The sequence below is a fragment of the Perognathus longimembris genome, chromosome 10 (genome assembly GCF_023159225.1).
Source record: "Perognathus longimembris pacificus isolate PPM17 chromosome 10, ASM2315922v1, whole genome shotgun sequence".
NCBI classification, from domain to species: domain Eukaryota; kingdom Metazoa; phylum Chordata; class Mammalia; order Rodentia; family Heteromyidae; genus Perognathus; species Perognathus longimembris.
The window spans coordinates 14956325-14979251 of record NC_063170.1 but is presented as its reverse complement, the minus strand read 5'-3'; the positions used below and the strand labels follow the sequence as shown (position 1 = coordinate 14979251).

At 38.0% G+C, this 22927-nt stretch overlaps 1 protein-coding gene across 3 annotated transcripts in view; it reads right to left on the bottom strand.

The window, feature by feature from the left end:
- The window catches only part of Cdh11 (cadherin 11), a 134465-nt gene that overhangs the window by 10913 nt on the left and 100625 nt on the right, over positions 1-22927 (bottom strand). For all 3 annotated transcript variants that reach the window (XM_048355434.1, XM_048355433.1, XM_048355435.1), the window contains 7 exons: positions 21777-21896; positions 19444-19611; positions 17432-17619; positions 11270-11523; positions 5785-5921; positions 4404-4537; positions 4036-4153 (listed from right to left, as the gene is read on the bottom strand). In XM_048355434.1, the coding sequence (XP_048211391.1) occupies positions 4036-4153; positions 4404-4537; positions 5785-5921; positions 11270-11523; positions 17432-17619; positions 19444-19611; positions 21777-21896 (1119 nt within the window). The remainder of the gene's footprint in view (positions 1-4035; positions 4154-4403; positions 4538-5784; positions 5922-11269; positions 11524-17431; positions 17620-19443; positions 19612-21776; positions 21897-22927) is intronic.

Sequence of the window (22927 nt, the reverse complement as noted above, 5' to 3'; positions counted from 1 at the left end):
ACCAATTGACTGTGGCTTGTATATTAGAAACCAAAAAGGCAACCTACTTTGATAATGGTATTATAAATTGGTAAAAGATTTCCTATGGGCAGTTTGTCCATTATGTATCATAGGCTTTTTATCTAATGGTTCCACTCTAGAAATCTGTTCTAAAGGACTAATTGGGTATCTGGCAAAAGTAGATGAAATGAAACCAATGCACTTCAGAAAACGTCAGCCAATGGCATAGAGTGTAAGTTAGAAAGCACTAATACCAATAAATGAGTACAGGAAAAAAGTATCTCATATATTAAGTAAGAACAAAAGGGTATGCGTTTTACAAGTACATCTCTTGAAAGATATTGGATGGAAAGAAAGTATCTAGAACAGTATACAAATAACAGTGATTACTTGTTGGTAATACATTACTGTTATTTTAATCATTTAAAATCTTATTTCTGCTTATTTGTGTTTTATAATTTTCCTGCTGAGGATCTATATTAATAATGCAAAAGAAGAAAATTATAAGGTTATTTGCAAATATATTTTACTGTGATTATTATGGCTGTGATTAAGCTGGAAATTGAAGTCATTTATCCTATTCTGTTCTGAAAGACAAAACTTTTCCCAGGAATACCAAGATTGATGAGTTGGATTGCAGAATTTTCCTATCAATAATGACAGACAAGTCTTCATTGGGAAGAACATGTAATTTGTGTTTGGTTTATAACATGTTATAAACAAGACCCTCCAAACACCTATTGGAAATGTGACTTTGGAAAGGTCACTGCTTCTTCTCTAATGTCTCACATTCCTGCCTCATTTGAAATTGGAATAAAAATATAAAGCAGGCCTACCCTAAGATCTGTTGAAAGAACCAGGTAAAACAAGAGCTCTGAAAAGATTTTATAATTCAATGAGCAGCTGAATAGATGAGAGAGATTACTCTAGGTTTTTTTCCCATGTACTTTGTGCATCCTTTATATATTTCTTGTATCTGCAGATATGTCACATTCTAATATTTCAAAGCAAATGCATCTCAAAACCTGGGTGGACCACAAAGCACCATTCTTGGTATTAACAAATAGCCCAAGATGGGCTTCAGTGTTGAAGAGCTTTCCACTGTCCTACTCTTTTACTGCCTGCTGAGTCGCCTTTGAAGTTCCAGCTATAGAATGGAATAAGATAAAATAAAATAAAAGGCTAATGTGTATGAAGATGGCTATCCCTCTTATATTTCTAAAGATGCCAAATGCTTAGGCTGAGTCTAGGCAAACACAATAGTGATTATTTACATGGAATAATGGAAGTAAACACTCATGGAGAAAGTCACTTGATGCTTTTACTCAGCATGATAGAAACCATTAACTCATGTTTTCTATGGAAAACAGTCTCAGCCGAGAAATTTGGTAACCCAGTAGGCTATTAATAGGATGTAGAATGTGATTATTCCTTTTGGATTACTTCAGTATGTAATTACTTTTAGAAGCTAGTAGTAGAAAGAAACTCTATTAAATGATAATTATGGAACTGTATTTGCTTTAAAGCTGTGTGATAGTTGTAAATATGGGAGGTTTCTTTTAAAAAAAACTGTTTGTTTGTAGTTAGTAAAGTAATTTCTTGTCAAAAACTAGCAATTCTCTGCAAAGAAAAAAAATTTAGTTCCACCATCTCCTATAGAAGAGGGTAGAGGAGATAAATTATGTGGTAGATCGGTTGATCTGTGGAAGTGAAATCTTGAAAACAGAGATAGCATCCAGAAAATATTGTGACAAGGCAAAATACTTATAACCCCATACAGAATTACTTGCCACAGAATAATGTTTCTAAAAGGTTAACGGTGACTAAGAATGACTGCTCACAGAAAGGAGGGTAGCTCAGTTAGTAAAGGCGTAGGTGTCTTGTGCAAGAGGTTAGCTCAGGATAAACAGCAGTCTTGCTGGGAACAAAGACAAAAAGAAACTTCAAATGTAATTCGGAAATTATATGAAGAGACACAAAAATTTGAGCACAAATATTTGAGAAAGGAGGTAGTGGCAGAACAAGCATTTGAGATGCTCAGAAATTTCAGATAACAGAACAAATCCTCTGGTTACTGAAAAGGCCAGGCATATGGTGACATACAGTTTTCTGGAGAGTTCTCTGTCAGAAAACAGATATGAGCCTAGGCTGAAGCAATTTGGCAGTTCGTCAACACAGTATGGAACAGAAATTAAGATGAGAAGATGAAAAATTCTGAGAGTGGAGGCAGGGACCCCCATGAATAGTAATACAGACGTGATCGTAATCTTAGAAAGCCCTGTGAGATCTCTGTGTATACTGCCTTGTTCAATTCAGCATGGTAAAGTCCTCAAATGCACACCCACATGCCAGAGTTTGGGGAACCTTATGATCACAAGAAATTCTTGCATTACGTATGTGTGCCACCAGAAGTATGTATACTGTTGGATGATAACTACCTATTCACCATCGTCATTTACAGAGTTGCTCCTTGAAGAGGCTGACCACTTCATATTAACCCACGCCAAGGGTAGAAGAAAAATCCTAGTTTAAATACAAAATTTAAGAACATCAAGTAATGTTTCTATTTTAAAGGATGGGGATCCTTTACAAAGTGCTGTATAGAGTTCCTTTAAAATGCATATTTCCACACATAACTTCTTTCATATCATGGCTCTCATGAAAAAGTTCATTGGAGAAAGCAAGGTACTGGGAGACCAAAATCTCTATCAAACACCTAAGACATTTTAGCTGGAAATCTCATTGGATGGGTACTTCATTTATAAGACAATGGTTACATGTTGTAGTCAGTTCAAGAAATAATGAAGTGTATCAAGAACACATTCTCATAAAATGCAAGTGTCATAGGGAGCCCTGCTCTGATTTCATGGGCAGCACAGTGCAGTTAAGGCTGTAACACTGAACCTCTCAGTGTCTGGCTTTAATCCCCAGCTCTGCTTTCCTTTTGGGTGACTGATTTGGAGCAGATTAATTAATGGTTCTGTGCCTCATTTTCCTCCTCCATAAAATGGGAATGACAATAATAATAATACCTATCTATGGTATTAAGGAAATTAAATGAACACAATAGGGGAAGAATGATGGTTTGGGTGCTTGGAACATAGCTACTGGTGATATGGTATTGATGAGAGGCCTCACTAGGATGGAAAAGTAGTTTTATGTATATTTCTTTCAAACCTATGATCCTATTCTTAGTCATTGGAAAGATAATAAACCTACAACCCTGGACATGGCTAGCGTGGGACTAATGAGAACACCTGTACTCTGAACATCCACCTTTGGTTCTCATGCTCAATACTTTCATTGGTCTATCATCACTAGTTTATACGGCCAATTTTCCCAAAGGAAAAGTGCTTACACACACAGACACACACACACACACACACACACACACACACACACACACTGTGCTTCAAATAATCTGCAAGTCTAGAGCCTCCTTAATAATAAAGTAAGAAGTGAAAATCACATTAAATTTTGCCATATTTACAATGGCCATAGAGTGAGTCTTTTCATGTCCTTCAGGCATTAATTCTGCAACCACCTTTAGGTCAAATCTCTGCATCTAATCACACTGAATTACAACTATGCTGGGAAAGAAAGGCCTGTGCTCAAAAGATTATATTCCCTTACAAAGTTTGGCTAATCTCTCTTACTGCTTTTCTTGATATCAATATTCATAAAGTCATGCTTTCCCCTCAAGGGTTTATCAACCTCTTTTAAAAAGGAGAGAGATAAATGGAGTTTTTGCATATTGACCCTATAAGCTGTTCCACTTGATTTTCCATTGCTTCATGAATATCAAAGCCAACAGAAAAATAAATAAATAAATTAGAGTGAAATAAAATTAGACTCACTTATTCCTATGTATCAAATGAGCTTATGTGTCAAAATAGAGGTGGCATTATTATTCCTTGTTTATTCTTCAATGGGAAGGCATTATGAAGATTAGTGAAAATATTTGTTCTGTGCAATATGCAAGCCATTTGTTTTCCATTTCTACTGCTATGAATGCACAGGAACCTTAATACGTACCTCGGTTGTCTCTGACTGTGAAATTTGGATTGTGAATGATTTCAGGGGGTAGACTGAAGATAAATCTTGGTCCATTGGCTGTGTCATCCTTGTCATCGGCACTAATTATAACAATTGGCTGAAAGAGAAAGGTGGCCCGTAAATAAATCACAGTGAGATCACTGGCATTATCATTTATTCAAAAATTCCTAGCTGGCTACAAAAATTTTAAAAAGCTTTGTTTTAATTAGGGAGCACAGCTTCCAAAGAAAACAAAGTCAGGGGTCCTCCTTGCACAGTGGGAAATATCTCCAAGAGATGCTTTCCAAAACAAACTCCATTTCTAAATGGACTACTTGCGGAACCATGGAAGGAGAACGCAGCGGTACCTGGTTGGAAAGTGGCTTGGTTTGGTCACTCTCACAGATGAAGCCTTCATACGGGGCAGCAAACTTGGGAGCATTATCATTGACATCCAGGACCCGGATGGCCACTGGAACTTTGGCTTCCTGGTGTCTGTTGTCTGGAAGGAGAAAATGCAGACAATGCTCGCATGACTCCTTGTAGGAGCACACACACGGACCTAAGCTTGCTCTTAGGAAAGGAAATATTTCAGTCACTCAACTGGTAAGGCACTATGCTCATATAGTTGATGGATAGTTGGTGTGCTTTGGGGATCCACTGTATCTTGAGGATTCTGCCTTAATCAATTGACCATTTTGTTGAAAGACTTATAATAAGATAGCCTTCTTGGGAAGTGTGAAAACTAAGAGGTGGGGGTCTCGAAAAGGTGGGGTGTCTTTGAAGGAAGGAGGCCATCAGGAGCAGATTCTAGAGAGATACATTTTGTCCTTTGCTCCACCCTCTCTTTTTGCTTGCTGTCTCCTAGGAAGTGTGCAGCTTTGTTTTTATTGCATGCTTTTGTCCCCAGGATGTTCTGCCATATGACAGGCACGTAGAAATGATGCAAGCCACCATGGGCTGATACACCTGAAACTTGAGGCAAAAGTAAGGCTTTCCTCCCAATAAGTTATTCTTTCAAATACTTATTACAGTAATGAAAAAAAAGTGATGGATACAAGCACTATTGGCATTAAAACCCATCAAGGATCTGGAGTAATAAATCTGGAAGAAGGAGGATTTCAAGAATAAATGTCAGTATTAGACCAGAAAGTACTAAACCACATTGTCCAGTTTTCTGACTTGGATGTATGGTTTTAATTCTAAAGAGTTCAGACAGAGCCTGGCCCTCAGAGAGAATCTACCACAGTGGTTCTCAAAGTGGGGTCCCTCAAGATCAGCATCAAAACTATCTGAGGAATTCTTGGGCCCCATTCCAAATCTTCTCAAGGAGAGAGGCCCTGGAAATGGGACCTAGATGTTTTTCCTATTAAGCCAACCATGAGACACTTGGAGTTCAGGAGTCAAGGACGAGTTCAAGAACTATTAGTGTATGGATAAAAAGGCCTATAAGTCTTGGTTCTAAGAATGCTGTTTGGAGTATCACCTGGAGATCATGAGTTTAAAACTGCTGAAAACTAACAGCTATCTTGCCAAGTTTGCACTTCATTCTCTGAAAGAAAACACAAACATTTGCATGTGCCTCTTTTTCTTCCTAGACAGGTACTTGAATATAAATTTCAAAGAATGAAAAGTATCAATAAGACAAAAATGTCTATCTCAGCTCTTTCATTTGCTAGACTATAAAGAGAGTCTAAAGGGATTACTATCCAGTAAAATAGAAGCCAAAATCCTTAGGAGAATACTTACGGATTTCTGCTGCAAAGACTGAGATGTTTAGCCAGGGTGTTTCTTCTCTATCTAGAGGCTTTGTAGTTTTAATAAAACCATCCTCTGGATTAATAGTGAAAAACCTGTCGAGGTCAGTATGACGATCAATTGAATACCTAAGCAGAATGCAAATGAGGCAATTAGACCAAGATATTCAGAGCAGCTTAATATCTGAATATTTTCTCCATGTAATATTTAAAGCAACTTTTCCCAAGAATTGCTTGAGTTAGGCCTTCTTTTTTAATCAAATTTACTTCTTGAACTTTGAACATGAATCTTTTATAGAAATCAGATTGCCACATTGGAATTCTTTATTCAGTACAATGAATGAAGTAACTCTTTAGCATATTTGATTGAGAAGCATAATCACATGTTGCATATTTCTCCATATTTACTACAATCACCCACCATCTGAATATTTATGAAATTGTATTTGGGAAGTAAGTTCGCCTTGCTACTAAACTACTCAGAAAGTCACAAATGCATAAAACCTTCACTGATTTTTGGCACATTAAACATTAAACACTTTCAAAGATTATTTATAACTCTTTAAAAATCCGTTTTCTCCTTATTTAATTAAAACATGTTAACTATATTTTAGATGACTTGCTTCAGTTTCTTTAGTCATAGATATTCTTAGGTTGTTTGGTTCTGAATCCTGTAGTGCAGTATTCCAAGCTGTGTTGGCCAGTAACTTTTGCAGCATTCCCTTCCTTTTTTATTTTTTTCACCAATAAAAGGCTTTAATAGACTTATTGAAGCCAATTAAATGGGTTAAAACACTCAAGTATGCCAACTTCAAAGAGGAAAAAAGCAAAGGTAGATCATCCATTCAGACAGCCTGCTTTGTTTCTTAACAGGGCAGTTTCCAAATTCTTAGAAGTCTTGGCTGTATTTCCTTAAATTTTTCAAAATGTGTATATTTGAAAGTGTCCATGGATCATCAGAAATCAAAGAATATTAGACATATCAAAGACCATAGATATCAAGGGGTCTGTTCTCTCAGATTTACAAATGCTGGAATTTACTAACAGTCTATGTCTAGTTTGTGTAGATGCCAATATTGAAGCCAAGAAAGACATCCCAATGGCCCAGTGAGCAATACTTCACAGTACACAAACCACAAGGGTGTCTATGATGTTGCCTGTGAGAATCAAATGGTGGAACCTTTTCCGTACTATTGAACCTGGAAATGGTCACATACAGTGGCATCAGAAGGGGCTTGGTAGCTGAGTGGACTTGTTACCTACCAGGAGGGAGTGTAGTACTTAGTTGACATGGCAATAATATGAACCAAAAGAGCTAGTAAGTCAAGAAATTGTTTTATAAGCTAAGGGAATGGCTTTCAAATTTGGAAAGTGCTAGGTACAACTTTAAGCTCTACTATCTGCATTATTATTATTATTATTATTATTATTATTATTATTATTAAGGCTATTTAAGGTCTTTGAACATCATCATGCTTAGTTTACAAACTAGAATGGTAATGATTCTTAACTTTTGCATTATTTGTGAGAAAAAATAAAACAATGATGTTTAAGATATACCTTCATGCCTCACACACATAAAGGGACCCAACCAATACTATCTGCTAATGAGTGAGTGTGTGTGTGTGTGTGTGTGTGTGTGTGTGTGTGTGTGTGTGCTGGAAGCTCTCAGATTTGGAGAGTATCCTCCATCCTATAGCCAATGAGAAGTAGACATGGAAGGCTGTCAAGCAGAGAAATAATTCAGTATCTGAGTCATTAATAAGGTAGAATAAGCAAGATACTCTGAGCAAGTAAACTTGGAGGAAAGACCAGAGAAAATTTAAGGATTTATATGACCCTTAAAGCATAAGGACCATAGGATAGTATGATACCAGGGGGATAAGAGGACTGGAAAGCCATGAGTTTGTTGGTTTTTTTTGTTTTTTTAAGTGTCAGTAGGACTCAGCAGATATTCAGATACCTATGGAAGGTTAGGAGAGTCCTAGACATAGTCTAGCTTGAGTGTCTGTCTGGGTTGATGACATGAAAAGAAAGTTAATTTAGCAGAGAGGAGAGGGGCATGCTGCAATGCTCAAGACAGTAAAGACTTGACTCCATGGTAGGCAGAAGTGCAATGAGCTGTTTTGGAATGAATCAATGAGCAAGTGAAGAGAGAAGCAACTGGATGAAAAATGCCCGACACATAACATTAGAAACACAAAACTAGAACCAGAAAGGAAAGATCAGCTTAGAAGCAGAGAGTATGGTATTCATCTCAATTCCCTCAGTACCCAAGGAACACTCCTACAACACAGCAGACACACAAAGAGAGATCAAAGCCAGAAAGCTGAGTCTCATGGAAGCCCCAGCACCTGAACCATGATCAAAGACTAAAGGAAGCACCAGAAATGGGGTTCTCTCAGGCACAAACAATTGAGGGTCAAAGAAGCAAAAAGAATTGTTTCAGGAAGGAAGTAAAATGCTAAAAAAAAAATGTATCAGGTGCTATAGAGTCCAGGCTACATGCCACATATCCAAGCAGCTAAGAGTTTGAGCGATAGTGTCCAATTTTACCAAATACCTTCAAGACGCAGTGCAGCCATAAGGAAATTTAGAGGCTGAGAACAAGAGGTCTGTGAATGAAAAACTCAAATGCCCTTTCATAATTGATCTGGCAATTTTAAGAACATGAACCAAAGTGGGTGGGGTGGGTAGTTGGTTCCAGTTCAATACTGAGCTTCGGTAGATAATTATAGAATTGTCAGTCGCCTACAGGCACAGAACAGCTACCTCTGAAAACATGACCCAAATAACCAATTGCAGTGGTGGATCCTAGGAGATAATGATGTGCAGAGGAAATGAGTAGCTTTTCCATGGGTTTTTACGTCATTATCCTTCTATAAAGGTCCTAATGCACATCAGCTCTCTAAATCACAGATAATTCATTTAAAACTCATACCAGAAACATTTGTGCCTATTTCAAAGGTGCAACAAAGGACACCAGTTATTATGTAAGGTTTCTTCCTACATGAAAATAATCTAACAGTCCAATCTTTCTGGAGATGTATTTCTATTAGTTGCCAATGAGTTAAAGAATTAAAAGAGCAGATTAGATCTAAAGTATATCTGGGCTAAAACCCAGGTTCCAAACTAGTCATGTGACTTGGTGGAAGTAACTTCATCCATTTGAACTCAGCCTATCCTCGACTCCTTCCTAAATCAATCACAGCTTCAAAGACCATCTAACATGAATAACTTAAATAACTACACTCAACTGTAATCTGGATATGTCAAAGGTACTTATAGTAATTATCTCCCTCCAGAAAAAAATATTGTTCAAAAATCTAACAGAGATTCCTTCTGTTTTATCACCATTTCCTTTAATATACATGGGCAAAATCAGTTGTTTGTAGCATTTTCTTTCATATTCAACTTTGCTTCTCATGTTTTTCTGATCATAGTAGCTCTGTAGTGTATTTTAAACGTATTTATTCTTACCAATCCATTGTAAGGGTTCCATAAATGTTACTTTGTATAATGATCAAATCCAGGCTATCAGCATATCTACCATCTTAAACAGTAACCATTTCTTTGTGGCAGAAACATTCAACCCTCACCATTAGAGCCATCTGGAATATAAAATACCTTATTGATTGATATCAGTCATATTTTCCTCATTGCTACTGGTCCTATTTATATCTCTGAGAAAATGTTTGTTTTGGAATTTAATAGGTATTTACTTCCCCAAATACATTGGAAACCCACTAGTATATGATCAATGGAGGTTTGCTGAATAAATATCTGAATAAGATGTCATCACTTTCTTCCACTATACACTCAGATTTGTGAGCTTGATTTTCTAAGACAAGTGTTTGGATAAATGAGCATTAGAAATTCTCTGGTATGAATTATGTTCAGTGTAAATATGCAGTGATGAACTAGAACAGATGTTAGCACATCTTTTCTATTAAGGGCTACCTGGTAAATATTGGAGGGTGTGCAGTACATAGAGCCTCTGCCTAAACTACCCAGCTCTACCCTGGTGGCATTAAATCTGACATAGACTATAGGTAAATGAATCATATGAATGACTTCCTTCCTTCCTTCCTTCCTTCCTTCCTTCCTTCCTTCCTTCCTTCCATCCTTCCTTCTTTCCTTCCTTTCTTTCTTCTTTCATTTCTTTTTCTTAGTGCCAGTCCTGGGCCTTGAACTCAGGGCCCCAGTGTTTCCTTCCTTGAGCTCCTGTGCTCAAGGCTAGTGCTCTACCACTTGAGCCACAGTTCCATTTCTGGCTCTTTTGGTAGTTTAATAGTGATTAGAGTCTCACAAACTTTCCTGCCTGGGCTGGCTTCAAACCACAATCCTCAGGGGCTGGGGATACGGCCTAGTGGCAAGAGTGCTCAACTCATATACATGAAGCCCTCGGTTCAATTCCCCAGCACTACATATACAGAAAATGTCCAGAAGTGGTGCTGTGGCTCAAGTGGCAGAGTGCTAGCCTTGAGCAAAAAGAAGCCAGGGACAGTGCTCAGGCCCTGAGTCCAAGGCCCAGGACTGCCCCCCCCAAAAAAAATTTAATTAAGAAAATTTAAAAAATTAAAAAAAAAAACCACAATCTTCAGATCTCAGTCTCCTGCATAGTTAGGATTATAGTCATGAGCCACCAGCACCTGGTTTCTTTCTATAAAACTTTATTTTAAAAATAAGTGTTGGGCTGGGGATATGGCCTAGTGCCTGCCTCATATACATGAGGCCCTGGGTTCGATTCCCCAGCACCACATATACAGAAAATGGCCAGAAGTGGCGCTGTGGCTCAAGTGGCAGAGTGCTAGCCTTGAGCAAAAAGAAGCCAGGGACAGTGCTCAGGCCATGAGTCCAAGCCCCAGGACTGGACAAAAATAAATAAATAAATAAAAATAAAAAATAAAAAATAAAATAAAAATAAGTGTTGAGGACAAAGTTGGAGGAGTCACAGTTCCTGACTTCCAATTTAATACAAACCTATAGTAATCAAAACTATGTGTTAGTTTAATATGGACAGGCAGGTAGAATCGTGAGAGTCCAAAATGAATCCACACAGCAGTAGTCAATATTCAAGGCTATTCAGATGAGGAAGAACAAATTTCCAATAAGCAGTATTGAGATGGTTGGATATCTGCATACACAAAAAGAACCTCTTTCACTACATATAAAAATCATTGTTTAATGCATCAAAGACCATTTTCATTATTTATGCTTTATACTGGTTCCTAGGTCAGCTAATAGCTATCCTCCAATATAAATTGGGAAAACTCCTCCATAAAGAAACTGTGTGCCTTGAACAAGCCTAACCAAAAAGAAGTGCAGCTCCTATATTCTAAATCTCAATCCAGATTCTATTTCATTGAACCTCGTTTTATCAGGTCCAATGATTTTGATGTGAGGCAAATGTGTTTCCTACATGGCTTTGCCTCCAAACTCATTCATCCAAGTTTTTATAATAAATCTGTGTGTACCTTATTGGGCTGTTGGCAGCATCCGCATCTTTGGCATGAACTCTCCCAACCACAGTGCCAGCGGCTGCATTTTCTTGGACTTCGTGGATGTAACTCGGAGCCAAGAACATGGGGGGCTCGTCAGCATCTTCTACTGCAATCTTGACAGTCACAGTGTCTTTGAAAGGCCCGTTGCTGATGAACTTCGGGTCGATGTGCACGTTGGCTGCCTCTACCTTCAAGCTATATGCTCTTTTGGTTTCAAAATCTACAGGCTGGCAAGAAGGAAGAGAAGATTGACAGGCTATGCCTCCAGAAGACAATGAAAGAGAGAGACTTGATTGTTTTACAAGGCCAAGTAAATAGTTGCGCAAAGAAAGAAAAAGCAGTGTCAATTCAACATCCTATTACCTGAGCCATTTGGTCAGGAAAAAGAATTCAGTCAATTCAATTGCTGAAACATAGAATGTACTTAAGGGGTCATTTTTAGGAACCCAACACAGAACGACCACATTCACCTAAAATAAATTTCATGTTATTCAGTAATCCCCAGGTGGCTCCATTCAGTCACTACTTCAAGCCATCTAACAAAATGGATTAACACTACAAAAATTTTATAGCCCATTGTGTAGAAAATTAAGAACTCTGATAACATATACACAAATGTCACTCCCAGAACCAAGGGCTGTCTCATTTGATAACTGCTCTCTTATCTCCCATCACACATGCAGAGAACTCATGTATTTTAATTACATTTGCAACTTCAACTTTTTTGTAGCTTTCTGAGTCTTACCAGAAGTATGCTTAAGATTACTCAAGGTTACTCAAGGTTGGGGGGGAGAGAGGGGCAGGGAATGTGGCTTAGTGGTAGAGTGCTTGCCTAGCATGCATGAAGCCCTGGGTTTGATTCCTCAGTACCACATAAACAGAAAAGGCCAGACAGAAGTGGTGCTGTGGCTCAAGTGGTAGAGTGCTAGCCTTGAGCAAAAAGAAGCTCAGGGACAGTTCAAGCCTCAGAACTGGAAAAACAATTACTCAAAGGGGCTTATGGGTCCTTTGTGAAAATGGAGCCATTAAATATTAACATTATTCCTTTCCTGAACATCTGAGAATAGTGATGTTTAAATGTATCTGTTTTACTTCCCAATATGATACTGCTCTCTAGCTAAAATGTAAGGGCATGTTTTTGTTGGCTTGCATTTTATTTTTTAAGTTACCTTCTATTAGTGGTAAGTGATGTCAGTAAAGCTAATTCTTCCTTTGGGGAAGAATGGATAGATAGGACAAAAAATGGGCTTTAAAAAAAAGTATATGCAATACATATTCTACCTAGCTATGAAAGAAACACTGGGAAATCTCATTTGAATGGCTGCTGCTACAGGAAAGCTGATTGTAAGAAAGTCTTCTTTCTCAATGAGAAGAAATGCTGAGAGTCTGGAAAGGGTGAAAAGTAAAGTCACAGCAAAAAGGCACACCCCAATGTCTATCTAGGAAACTTTCTAACATTCAAGATGATGCTGAACTACCAAGTGTTTGGAGAAAGCTTGGAACTTTAAGGCAAGCATCTGTCTGCCCCATAGTTACCACTTGCAGAGCAAACACTAATGTTTTGAATGTGTATCCAATGGTGAGGCTTAAGTTCTAACCTAAATCTGCATGGTTCCAAACCAGGGATTGTCACTTTCAGAAAGGTGAAACATTCAGCATCCTTGAGCCTTTATATCTTCCCATCTCTGACTCTGAAATCAGGCAACACAACCTTTTCCTAAAGTTAAGCCTTCTCTCTGCCTCTCTATCATCCTGAATGGGACCTAACAGCTATGTGTGTTCATCACCAGTGGAATGGAATGATATTTATAGAGCTCTGAACCTTAATTTCTCCAAATCTGTAATTACTAGACAGAATCAAGACATGAGATATGATCATTCTGAGAACAGAGCATCTGTAATCAGAAAAAGGGGACAATTTTCTCAAATTTTCCAATGGTATTCCTAACACAGAATTGTTGGAGCCTGGTGTAGGACCAGAATCTCTTTCCCACTAGAATTCTCTGCGGATGTTTAGAGTAGTCCATCACAGTGCATTCTCACTGAGAGACTTGAATCTAGAATTCCCCAGGACTTCACAAAGGTCTTCCTAGAGTATCTTTTCCCATTTGGGTGAGATTCAGTATTTTTGGAGTTAGCTCCTGCCTCACTAATTTATGAAGACTCCTCAACACCCCCAAAGTAGATCTGTGTGTAACTTTTACCTACCTTCCTCAACCCCTCCATTCCCTTCCTTTTGCTAGGCAGGGAACATCAGAGAGGAATCACCTGATTGTTGCCTACCTTTGTTGGCCTTCATCTCTCCTAATGGTTGCAAACAACTCTCCTAAGTGATCTTCTACATCAATCATTTTCACTGAATGAGGAACGAGTCTGATGGATGGCTAGATAACATTTATGAAAGTGCTTTACCATTTACTCGCTTTCCTCTTTCCAAAAATTATTTGAGGCGGTTCCCCATGTGAACATTTATATCCATGTTATGAGTAGTTGAAATAAAGCTAAATGAGGCAACACACTGAATAAGCCATAAAAATCTTAATACCCCCCAGTTAACTAATCCCCACCTCTGAAAATTTCCCCTGAGGGATTACTTCAACAGAAAACCCAAACAAACAATATTCAAAAATTGTACAATATTTGTTAGTTGTAATAGGGGGTTATATCTAATATGGGGAAATGTATACACAAAACACCAAGTCCAACTGTGAGATTTTATTAAGGAAATAATGGTCCATCAATAGTTTGAAATGTTATGTAGTCATTAAAAATGATTATGTATATTATATAACAGCATGTAAAATGTTTACGATGTGACATTAAGTGAACAAATCCGATCACCCTATGATTGCAAGCATTCCAAATATTAAGCACCCACATCCCTATGCATGTAGAGGCAGAATAGAAAGAAACATCAGATATAAAAATGGTTGTATTAAAATAAGAAGTACTTAAAATGTCTTATAATGCTTGTTTCATGCTGCTTCACAAGTTTATTTGGCTGAAAATAAACAGCTTAGACACTGTGCTGGGCTTTCTCTGCAATAGATACGATTCCCAGTTGGTTAAGGGTATTGCAGCAGACAGATCACACTTTCATGCCACAGCTAGCATTCTACTTAAAATGTTTGTCTCTAGCTTACATTATTCTTCACCTAACCAGTAGAGATTGTTAAATACTCTGGGGCAGGTTTTCTTTCCTCTTGTTCCCCGGCCCAAGTCAGAACTCAGTAAATTAGTTTTCAAATTATTTGAAGAAGGAACCTGTCTTCTAATTATTTTTGACTCTTTCTCCTTCACTACTATTGTACTACCTCTTCTGGCCTTGTCCAGCTCTTTGAAAAGTCTCCCTTGCATTGCAACCACAGTTGCAGTATAACTATCTCAAGATTCTAAAGATGAGAAGCAATCTCACAGGTGTAGCTTGTTGGCATTGATACCGGTCCTTCCCAAGTTCACTTTTCTACCTTTTCTCTTCCCCCCTATCTTGTTAAGTCCAACTGAATGATCAAGATTCAATTCAAGATCTGCAGTCATTCATAGCCATACTTATAGGCCTTAATATATTCTATGACCATTGGATTTCAACTGGGGAGTGATGTTTACCTCTAACCAACCCAAAGAAGACTCACAAATGACTAAAGCTAATTTTTTATTAAAATACCTATTGGGGTAGGAGGGCACCTGTGCTTAATGACCACTAGTGAGAAAAACCCAAATGCCGTCCAGAACAAACATTACAGCAAAGAAGGATCCGGCCTGAAACTTCAACACTGACAAAGCTAAGAAAAGTCCCTGGGTTTCAATTGTCTTTACACCGTCATGTCCTGTTAAACTTTGATCTTCCTATAGCCTGCACTCCCTCATATACACTTGAGCTTTACAGCTTTGACCAACATCTTGTCTGACAAAAATATAAAAAACTAGACTACTATAATTCTTTGTAGTCGAACACAGTAAGAAATAAAAGAAAACATTACATTAAACAGAATACCTTTTTAAAAAAGAATATCTCGTTGAGAATGGGAGTACATGCCTGTAATTCAAGCATTTGGGAAACTTAGGTAAGAGGATTATGAATTCAAGCCTGGGCTATATAAAGTGAGTTCGAGGTTGGTTTGAGTTAGAGACTGACACTCTACGTAATCCCTCCATGCAACAATTAAACATTTAAAATACAAAAATATTTCCATGATTTGCCCATTCTGTGTTAAATTATTAAATCATATGTAATGATTTCCACAAAAACTCATATTTTTACTCTGCTAAATTTACCTCTATTTGTTTTCTTTTTCTTGGTGGACTTTGGGAACCTTATGCTACAAATTAAAGCAAATATTCACTTGCAAATGAAGTATCCCCCCCCCCACTTTGTTTTAAACCTGCATGTCAGAGCTTTGTAGATGATTCATCCATTGCTTATAATAAATGGTGAGCTGGAGAAAAAAATGCAAAAATAATCATATGCAGAGAGCTCATTTGCCATGTGCGAGTTCCGGGGGCGGGGGGGGCCGTGATTTAGGCCTTTCAAGGGTTTAGAGACATGGTACATGTTTATGCCCTGAATATACTGAAAATAGGTGGAAACCTTAACATCACCAACTATCCAATTACTGGAGCAGCTAAAAGGGAGGCAGGAAATGCTGATGTCAATGTTCATGTGTCAGTGTCAAGCAGGAGGGAGAGTAATATTAATTAACAAAGTAAGTTGACAACTCGAGGCTACACGCAGTTCATGCAGTTCTTTTCAGAAAAGAAGTCAGAAGGAATAAATACTTTATCCCCTTGTGAAGGCTTATAATTGAGCTTCCTTATTTATACCATTCACAGTCACTCACGGAGACTTTTCCAAAGAGCTAAAAGGTTGTCTGCAATCTTCTTACCCTCTCTTTCCTTGCCTTGCTTATGACAGTCACCTCTTACTTTCTCTTTGCTGTCTGTGTTCCCCCAAATATTTTCCACCAATCCAACGTAATTTCTAATGTTAGAAGAATTCAGCATCCTGAGGTCCATTACCATCTGCTTTCTTGACAGAATGTTTCCTTCTAGGCTCTGCCTTCTCCCACCCCATCCTCAACTCCTCTCCTGCTTCTGGCCTCTTTATTGATTCTGTAAATTAAATTTTTATCAGTGTTAGAGTCCAATCTTCCCATCACACCAAGAAGCTTAATATTCATGCGATAAATCCAAGTAGAAAATGAAGGCTTGATTAAAACCAAGGTAATCCCATCATCCAATTCACATTTAACACTCCATTCACTGTGAACATGGAAGGTGTTGATTTCTTGAGTGGGGGAAACCATTTTAGAATCTCCTATAACTGTTTCTTCGCTTGAATGAGAATCTTATCTGACTTTCTTTTATGAGCCTTTTCTGGCTGAAGTATCTTAAGAAGGAATTTGTTCCAAAATTCAGTAGTTTTGAATTTCACATCTATCTGTGGCTCTGAACAGGTTAAACTATTGAAGCTGTGTATAGCTCCCATCCCCAAACTAAGTTGAGATACAATTGTTTGTTCCTTGTGACAATTCTATGCACTTCTATGATTGTTTTTCATATTAAAGATAAATGAGATGTCTGTAAGAGGTTCAGGCTAAACTGCTAAACTGTGTTGAGTAACAGATTTACAAACCCAAAAAAGAAAAACACAATAAAATGTTTCTAATGACAGCTGACCTCTGGAGATGGTCATATGTTATTTTACCCTAGGTTCAATTTTGAAAGAAAAAACAAGAAGATTTCAAATTTCATCAGGGGTCTACCATTTGAAATAAGAGAAGTTCTGAACAGCCTGTATTCACAGATTCCATTTGGCAGAACTAAAGGAGCTCAGGAACACTGTTCCTAAGTCTAGGAAAACCTAATTGTCTCTCCTTCTACCAGAGCACTGTGTCCAAACATAGAACCAGCCAACAGTCTCAGAGAGGCATCACCACTACTTTAACCAGCAGAAAAAGAAAGAAAATACTCTTCTGTTACCTCCAAGTGCTCAGAACTTCTCTGCAAAATGAAGCCAGTGCCAACTGCCCCATTCTCTTTTCTTAACTTTCTTCACCCTGTCCCCTGCAGAGTTGTCCTGGCAAAGCTAGTCACAGAATGTGGAAGAGGCATGTTCATTTCCTCATCCAGACTCACCTTTTTGAGCTTCACCACTCCCTCCTGTGTCTCGTAGTCCGTCGTGATTTCAAACAACTCCATGCCATCTCCATCCACAATATTGTAAGTGACTAAACCATTTTCTCCAATGTCTGGGTCTTTAGCTTTTACTCTTCCTACTTCCTCTCCGGGGACAGCTGCCTCTGACACAGACATCTGGTACACACCTGGAGAAAGAGGAAGTATTAGAGGAAGGAGATCTCTGAAGAAAGCAGATATCCTTTTTCTTTTTTTAATTTGGCAGCTGTAAACTTCCAAGTTTCTTTTGTTTTTCACTGAATCCCAGTTAAGTTCTCTAAGGGCTTGAAGTAGATCTTTCTACTGATTAAAAACAGGAAAGTCAAGTAGAAGATAGATAAGTAGATTCCAGGTCACCTCTTACCAAGCAATTATGTCCTGTAAAGGATGATAAAACAATATTGGTGCAATGCAAATATTGCTCCTCTGTCACAGAGGAGGAACCATGCTTGTTATAGTCCTCAACCTAGACAATGATGGAGAACCAGCACCACTTAAACATAACTCAGCAAAGAGCTGAGTTACCATGTTTTAAGGATGGTCAATGATAAGTTAATTTCAAGATACAGTGATGGTATTGTGAAGGCCAAGGGAAAAACCCAAACATGGGCACTCTGCTCTTTTTACAAATCATTGAGCACTCCGTACTTATTTTAAAATCAAATGTTATATTTTATCTTTCAAGGTCATCTCTTCCCAGCTCTCTGTTTGGCTCTCCTCTTAGCTCTCTTTGCCACCAGCTCAAGTACCACATTCTCTGGATGCTGTCCTATGGTGTCCTATGGTGATCTCCCCACATTTCCATTTGCTTAATATTTCTTAGGAATTTATGTGTGTCAGGCACTGTCCTAACCCCCAAGAGACCTTAGAGTAGGCAAAACAGTCAAGATTTCTTTTTTAAAGAGGCACAGAAGAAGGGGGGGGAAAGCAAACACAAATAAATAGATGCTCACTCCAATAGCATTACTAGGAAACCATTTTTTTTTCAGTGAGAAACATAAGATAATAAGCGAGTATGTAATTGTTAGGTGTAAATATATGGTTGTGTGGTTATGCTGGTAGCTGTTCAACTAGGTTTCTAAGTTGTGTGGTATGTGTGTATGTCTGTGACTGTGTGTATGAATAAAATGTATAAGAGTGTATGTTTGTGTATGTGGATGAATGTGAGTGTAAACATATCTTCTGCTAAATATACAGAGATGGAGAAAAAAGGGAGTAAGATTCATTTTGTAGAGCTTGATGAGAGAAGACATCAAATTCTACCAGAGGGAGAGAAAGACTGGGTCAAGTGTGGATTTCTAGGGAATAGCATATTACAGGCCTGGAAACCACAAATGTAAAGATTGCTGAGGCATGGCATTGTGATTATAGACAGAGTGGCAAGAACAAAACTGTGGCAAGTGTGCTCTCTGGTGACAGAGAGGAGGAGGTAGAGAGCTAGGGCTTTGTGGCAGAAGGAAAAGACTTTGGGCTTTGCTTGAACTTGGGAAGGCCCCTGAAGTGGGTCTGGGAGTGCAAGCTGAAATTTGACATTTTCCCTATTATGATCTGATGGTAAGACACACCACACAGAAGCAGCAGCTGGAAACCTTGCCTCTTCCACTTGGCTACATGACACTGGCCATAGTTTCGCTTATTTGAATTTTGCCAGTTACAGCACCCCTCTGTGTTAACATTATTTAGCTTTGGGTATTTCCTCTTTAGATTTGAATTTGAGGTCATCTCAGAGGCATTTCAGATGGAAGGCATAGCAGGATAATTTCTCTGTAAACAATCACCAACATATAGAAAGATTACATTTGTGGTAGCTATTATTTGTTTCTTGATTTTGTCCTTTGCAATGATGATATAAAGAGCTCTTGGGGTTCTAAACTGTTTTGCTTGAAGGCTGAATGAAATTGGCATGGGATGAGAGAAGATGAGTCACTAGATGTGGCAGGGTTGAATACTGAAAGCCAAGCCCACCTACTTACTCTGTGGAAACTTTGGTGGATTGTCATTGACATCAGTGAGTGTGATCGTCACTTTGGTTGTCCCTGAGAGTCCTCCCATGTGCCCGCCCATGTCCTTGGCCTGAATCACCACGTGGTACTCTTCCTTGGCTTCCCTGTCCATATTGGGAAGGGCTGTTCTGATGATACCTGCGCAGGAGAGCAGAAAAAAATCACAGATATTCACTTGCAAGAACAGTACAATGTTGGGTGCCGGTAGCTCAAACATAATCCTAGCAACTCAGGAGGGTGAGATCTGAGATCACAGTTAGAAGTCAGCCCAAGCAGGAAAGTCTTGGATACTCTTATCTCCAAATAACTAGCAAAAAGCCAGAACTGGAGCTGTGGTTCAAGTGACAGAGCACTAGCCTTAAGCAACAAAGCTCAGGGACAGCACCCAGGTCCTGAGTTCAAGCTCCAGTTCTGGAATAAATCATACACACACAAACACACAAACACACACACACACACACACACACACACACAGAGCACACTATCATAAGGAAGATGGAGAATTAGAATAAATTATAAGGCCTTTGAACTGAACAAAAAATCATTTCAACAAGAAAATTACAACCCAATACAATTATTCTTGAATAACCACTGTATTTTCAAGAAAGTCATACAAGTTTCACAGGCAACATTAATTTATTTTGTTTCTCTGAATAGTCAAGTGAAAATCTCATTCTTCTCAGATGTAACATAAAAATCCTGGAGACTGAAATATTTGAGTGTCCATTGTATGAATAGATATTATTTACTATACTAATGATTTCTTTTAGAAATCTATTCCTATGTACAATTATTGGAAATATATCTATAGTTCATATGAATTATAAGTGAGAGAGAGAGATTCCAGACAGTAAGTTAAAATGCTACTATTAATATTTGAGAAAGTGAACCAAAAATGGTTACAAATATATACAATGCTTATATAAGTACTATCACTTAATATTAATGACAATCATAAATTCATGATTGACTTTCTAATTTTATTTTTATTATTATCTTTAAGTAATTGTACAAAGCAGTCATCATATAACATAGCAGTTTATGAATACAATGCATCTTGATCCTGGAATATGATTCATGAAAACTGCTCATTCAAGTCTCTGGGGGTATATATGGAAGCATTTCCTGACTGTCTCTCTGTATCCCTCCCCCCCACCCCACTTCTGTATAGATAGGATAGAATTTGTACTGGTTTGTCCTTATTGTTTTCCTCCCAGTGTTGATTTTGAATAAGATACTGAAACTCACTGGACTTAATTTTGTTTAATCTGTTAAATAATTTGGTAGGTTCAAATTAATAGTGATTAGCCATGAATCTCTGAGACAAAATAATCATAATAATAATCCAACAGTTAGCATCTCAAGAACCTAGATGACCTTTGCATATATTTATCATTGTTTTTGATGAAAGCAGAGTAAATAACTCTGAGTAACTCCACGAATTGTGGTCAAGAGCTAGGTGGCTACAATCAAATGTATTCCTACATGGAAAATGTATAAAGTAAATGAACAAAATATCTCATTGTTAGACAGTGTGTACACATCCATCCATTTGTATGTATATGTATATATATGCATGTATACACACAAATATACTGATTTTAATGATAACCAAAGTATAGATTCCTTGCAATCATCTTTTCTGAAAAGATATCATTTATTGCCAGAAAAGACAAAGTCCCTGACATAATTTAAATGAGCAGATTCATAGAATGTTAGTGTTTATTCCAATCCAGAATCAAATTTGGCTTAAAATGAAGTGAAATATTTTGGCTTTGGTTGTTGTTTTACTCACTTTGGGGTGGGGGGAGGCGGGAGCTGGGCATCGCCCTTCATTTTCTAAACTTCTTTTGGATGCCAATGCCCACTGAGAATCTACTAGCTCAGCAGGACAGATTACGAATGGGATGTTTCTCAAAGCCACTTAAATATTAACATCTCCCTTTTACACCCTGCCAAGTGGCTTCCTGAGCATGATTTGAAAGCTAACAGTGCTTATCTCAGGCGGCGAGCTCTAATTCTGTTCATTTGGGAGAGCCACAGTTCAAGACTTTTCTGCATTTTAAAAATTATGTGTCCTTATGACATTGTGAATTGCGGAAAGAAGTGCTAACAAACAATCTTCACATGGCTTCAACTCTGTGCCCAACAGAGACACTAATTGTCTCATCTTTACCCTGACACTCTAAAGCCACCCTCTTTATAGCCTTTTCCTATTTGAGGAAACTGGGGGTCAATAGGTTGACTGAGTAGGCAGAGATGGCTTATTCACAAATCAGCATGAAGATGACATTCTCCAGTACCTGTCTGCGCCTCCACAGAGAAGTAGGGTTGACCTTCCAGGATGCTGTACACTAGCTTTGCACTGTTTCCATAGGTGGGGTCATCCGCGTCGGAAGCTGTCACCTGGATTACAGACGTTCCTGAAAAGGAGAATAGATTCACGAGTGACACTCTGTCAGCTTTTCAAGGTCTTGTTTTAAAAAAAATCCAGACAGCATCTCAGTTATTCACTGTTGTCCTTGTTTTTCTTTTAACATTAATGTTTTAATCATCTTTATATAGCTGTGCAAAGGATTCCAACTCAATATGTCAGCTTATGAGTGTTCTGCATGTTGATCAGGTCCCTTCTTCATCCTCTTCCATCACTCCCAGCCCCACTCCCATTTTTTTATACTTGAGGTACAAAACACCCTTCCAACTTTTCTTTCTTCCCTTATTTTCCTCTCTTTCTGATTAATTCGTGCAGTTTAAAACTAAGCTTTCTGTATTCTTTACACATTCTGCTACGCTTGGTAGTTTTAATAATAAGAAGAACCTCATTGCCAAAATATCCCAAGACCTATGCAATGGAAATGTTCAGTACATCAAATAATTAAATAAAATCTTCCCAGACAGTACAATAAATGATAATTAATGATGAATTGGTTTTCATGAAAAGGACAGAGTGCAATCTTCCATCTGCAGCAAAGCAATAAATATATCCTTTTATTGTTGCCTTGCATGCAATAAAATTGCTGATAATAGTATATTTTAATTAATTTATGGTTATAAATATTGCGCAGAATGTTGTTCCCCACTGGCAAAACAATTGCCTCTTCCCACCTCTAATGGGTATGGAAGACACGCAGCAGGAACCACCAGCAAACAACCAGTGAGAGCTAAAACTAGCAATTGTGGGTCAGAAGGAAGGAACATCAGGGAACTGAGGGAGAATGGGATTCCATTTATTCAGAAAAAAAAGAAAACAACAAAAATGAGACACTTTTGTTCCCTACTGGTCACAAGTAACAAGAATCGAGGGCTTCACTGTGAGGAGAAAGGAACTGGGAAGAAAATGGGCAATTATCTAGCTTTCTCTATGCCAGGCATTGTTTTGGGTCCCATTCTATGTATATGCCAAGATTTGTCTACTGGGCATTTTTTATAGCTATTTTACTTGTGGGAAACTTAA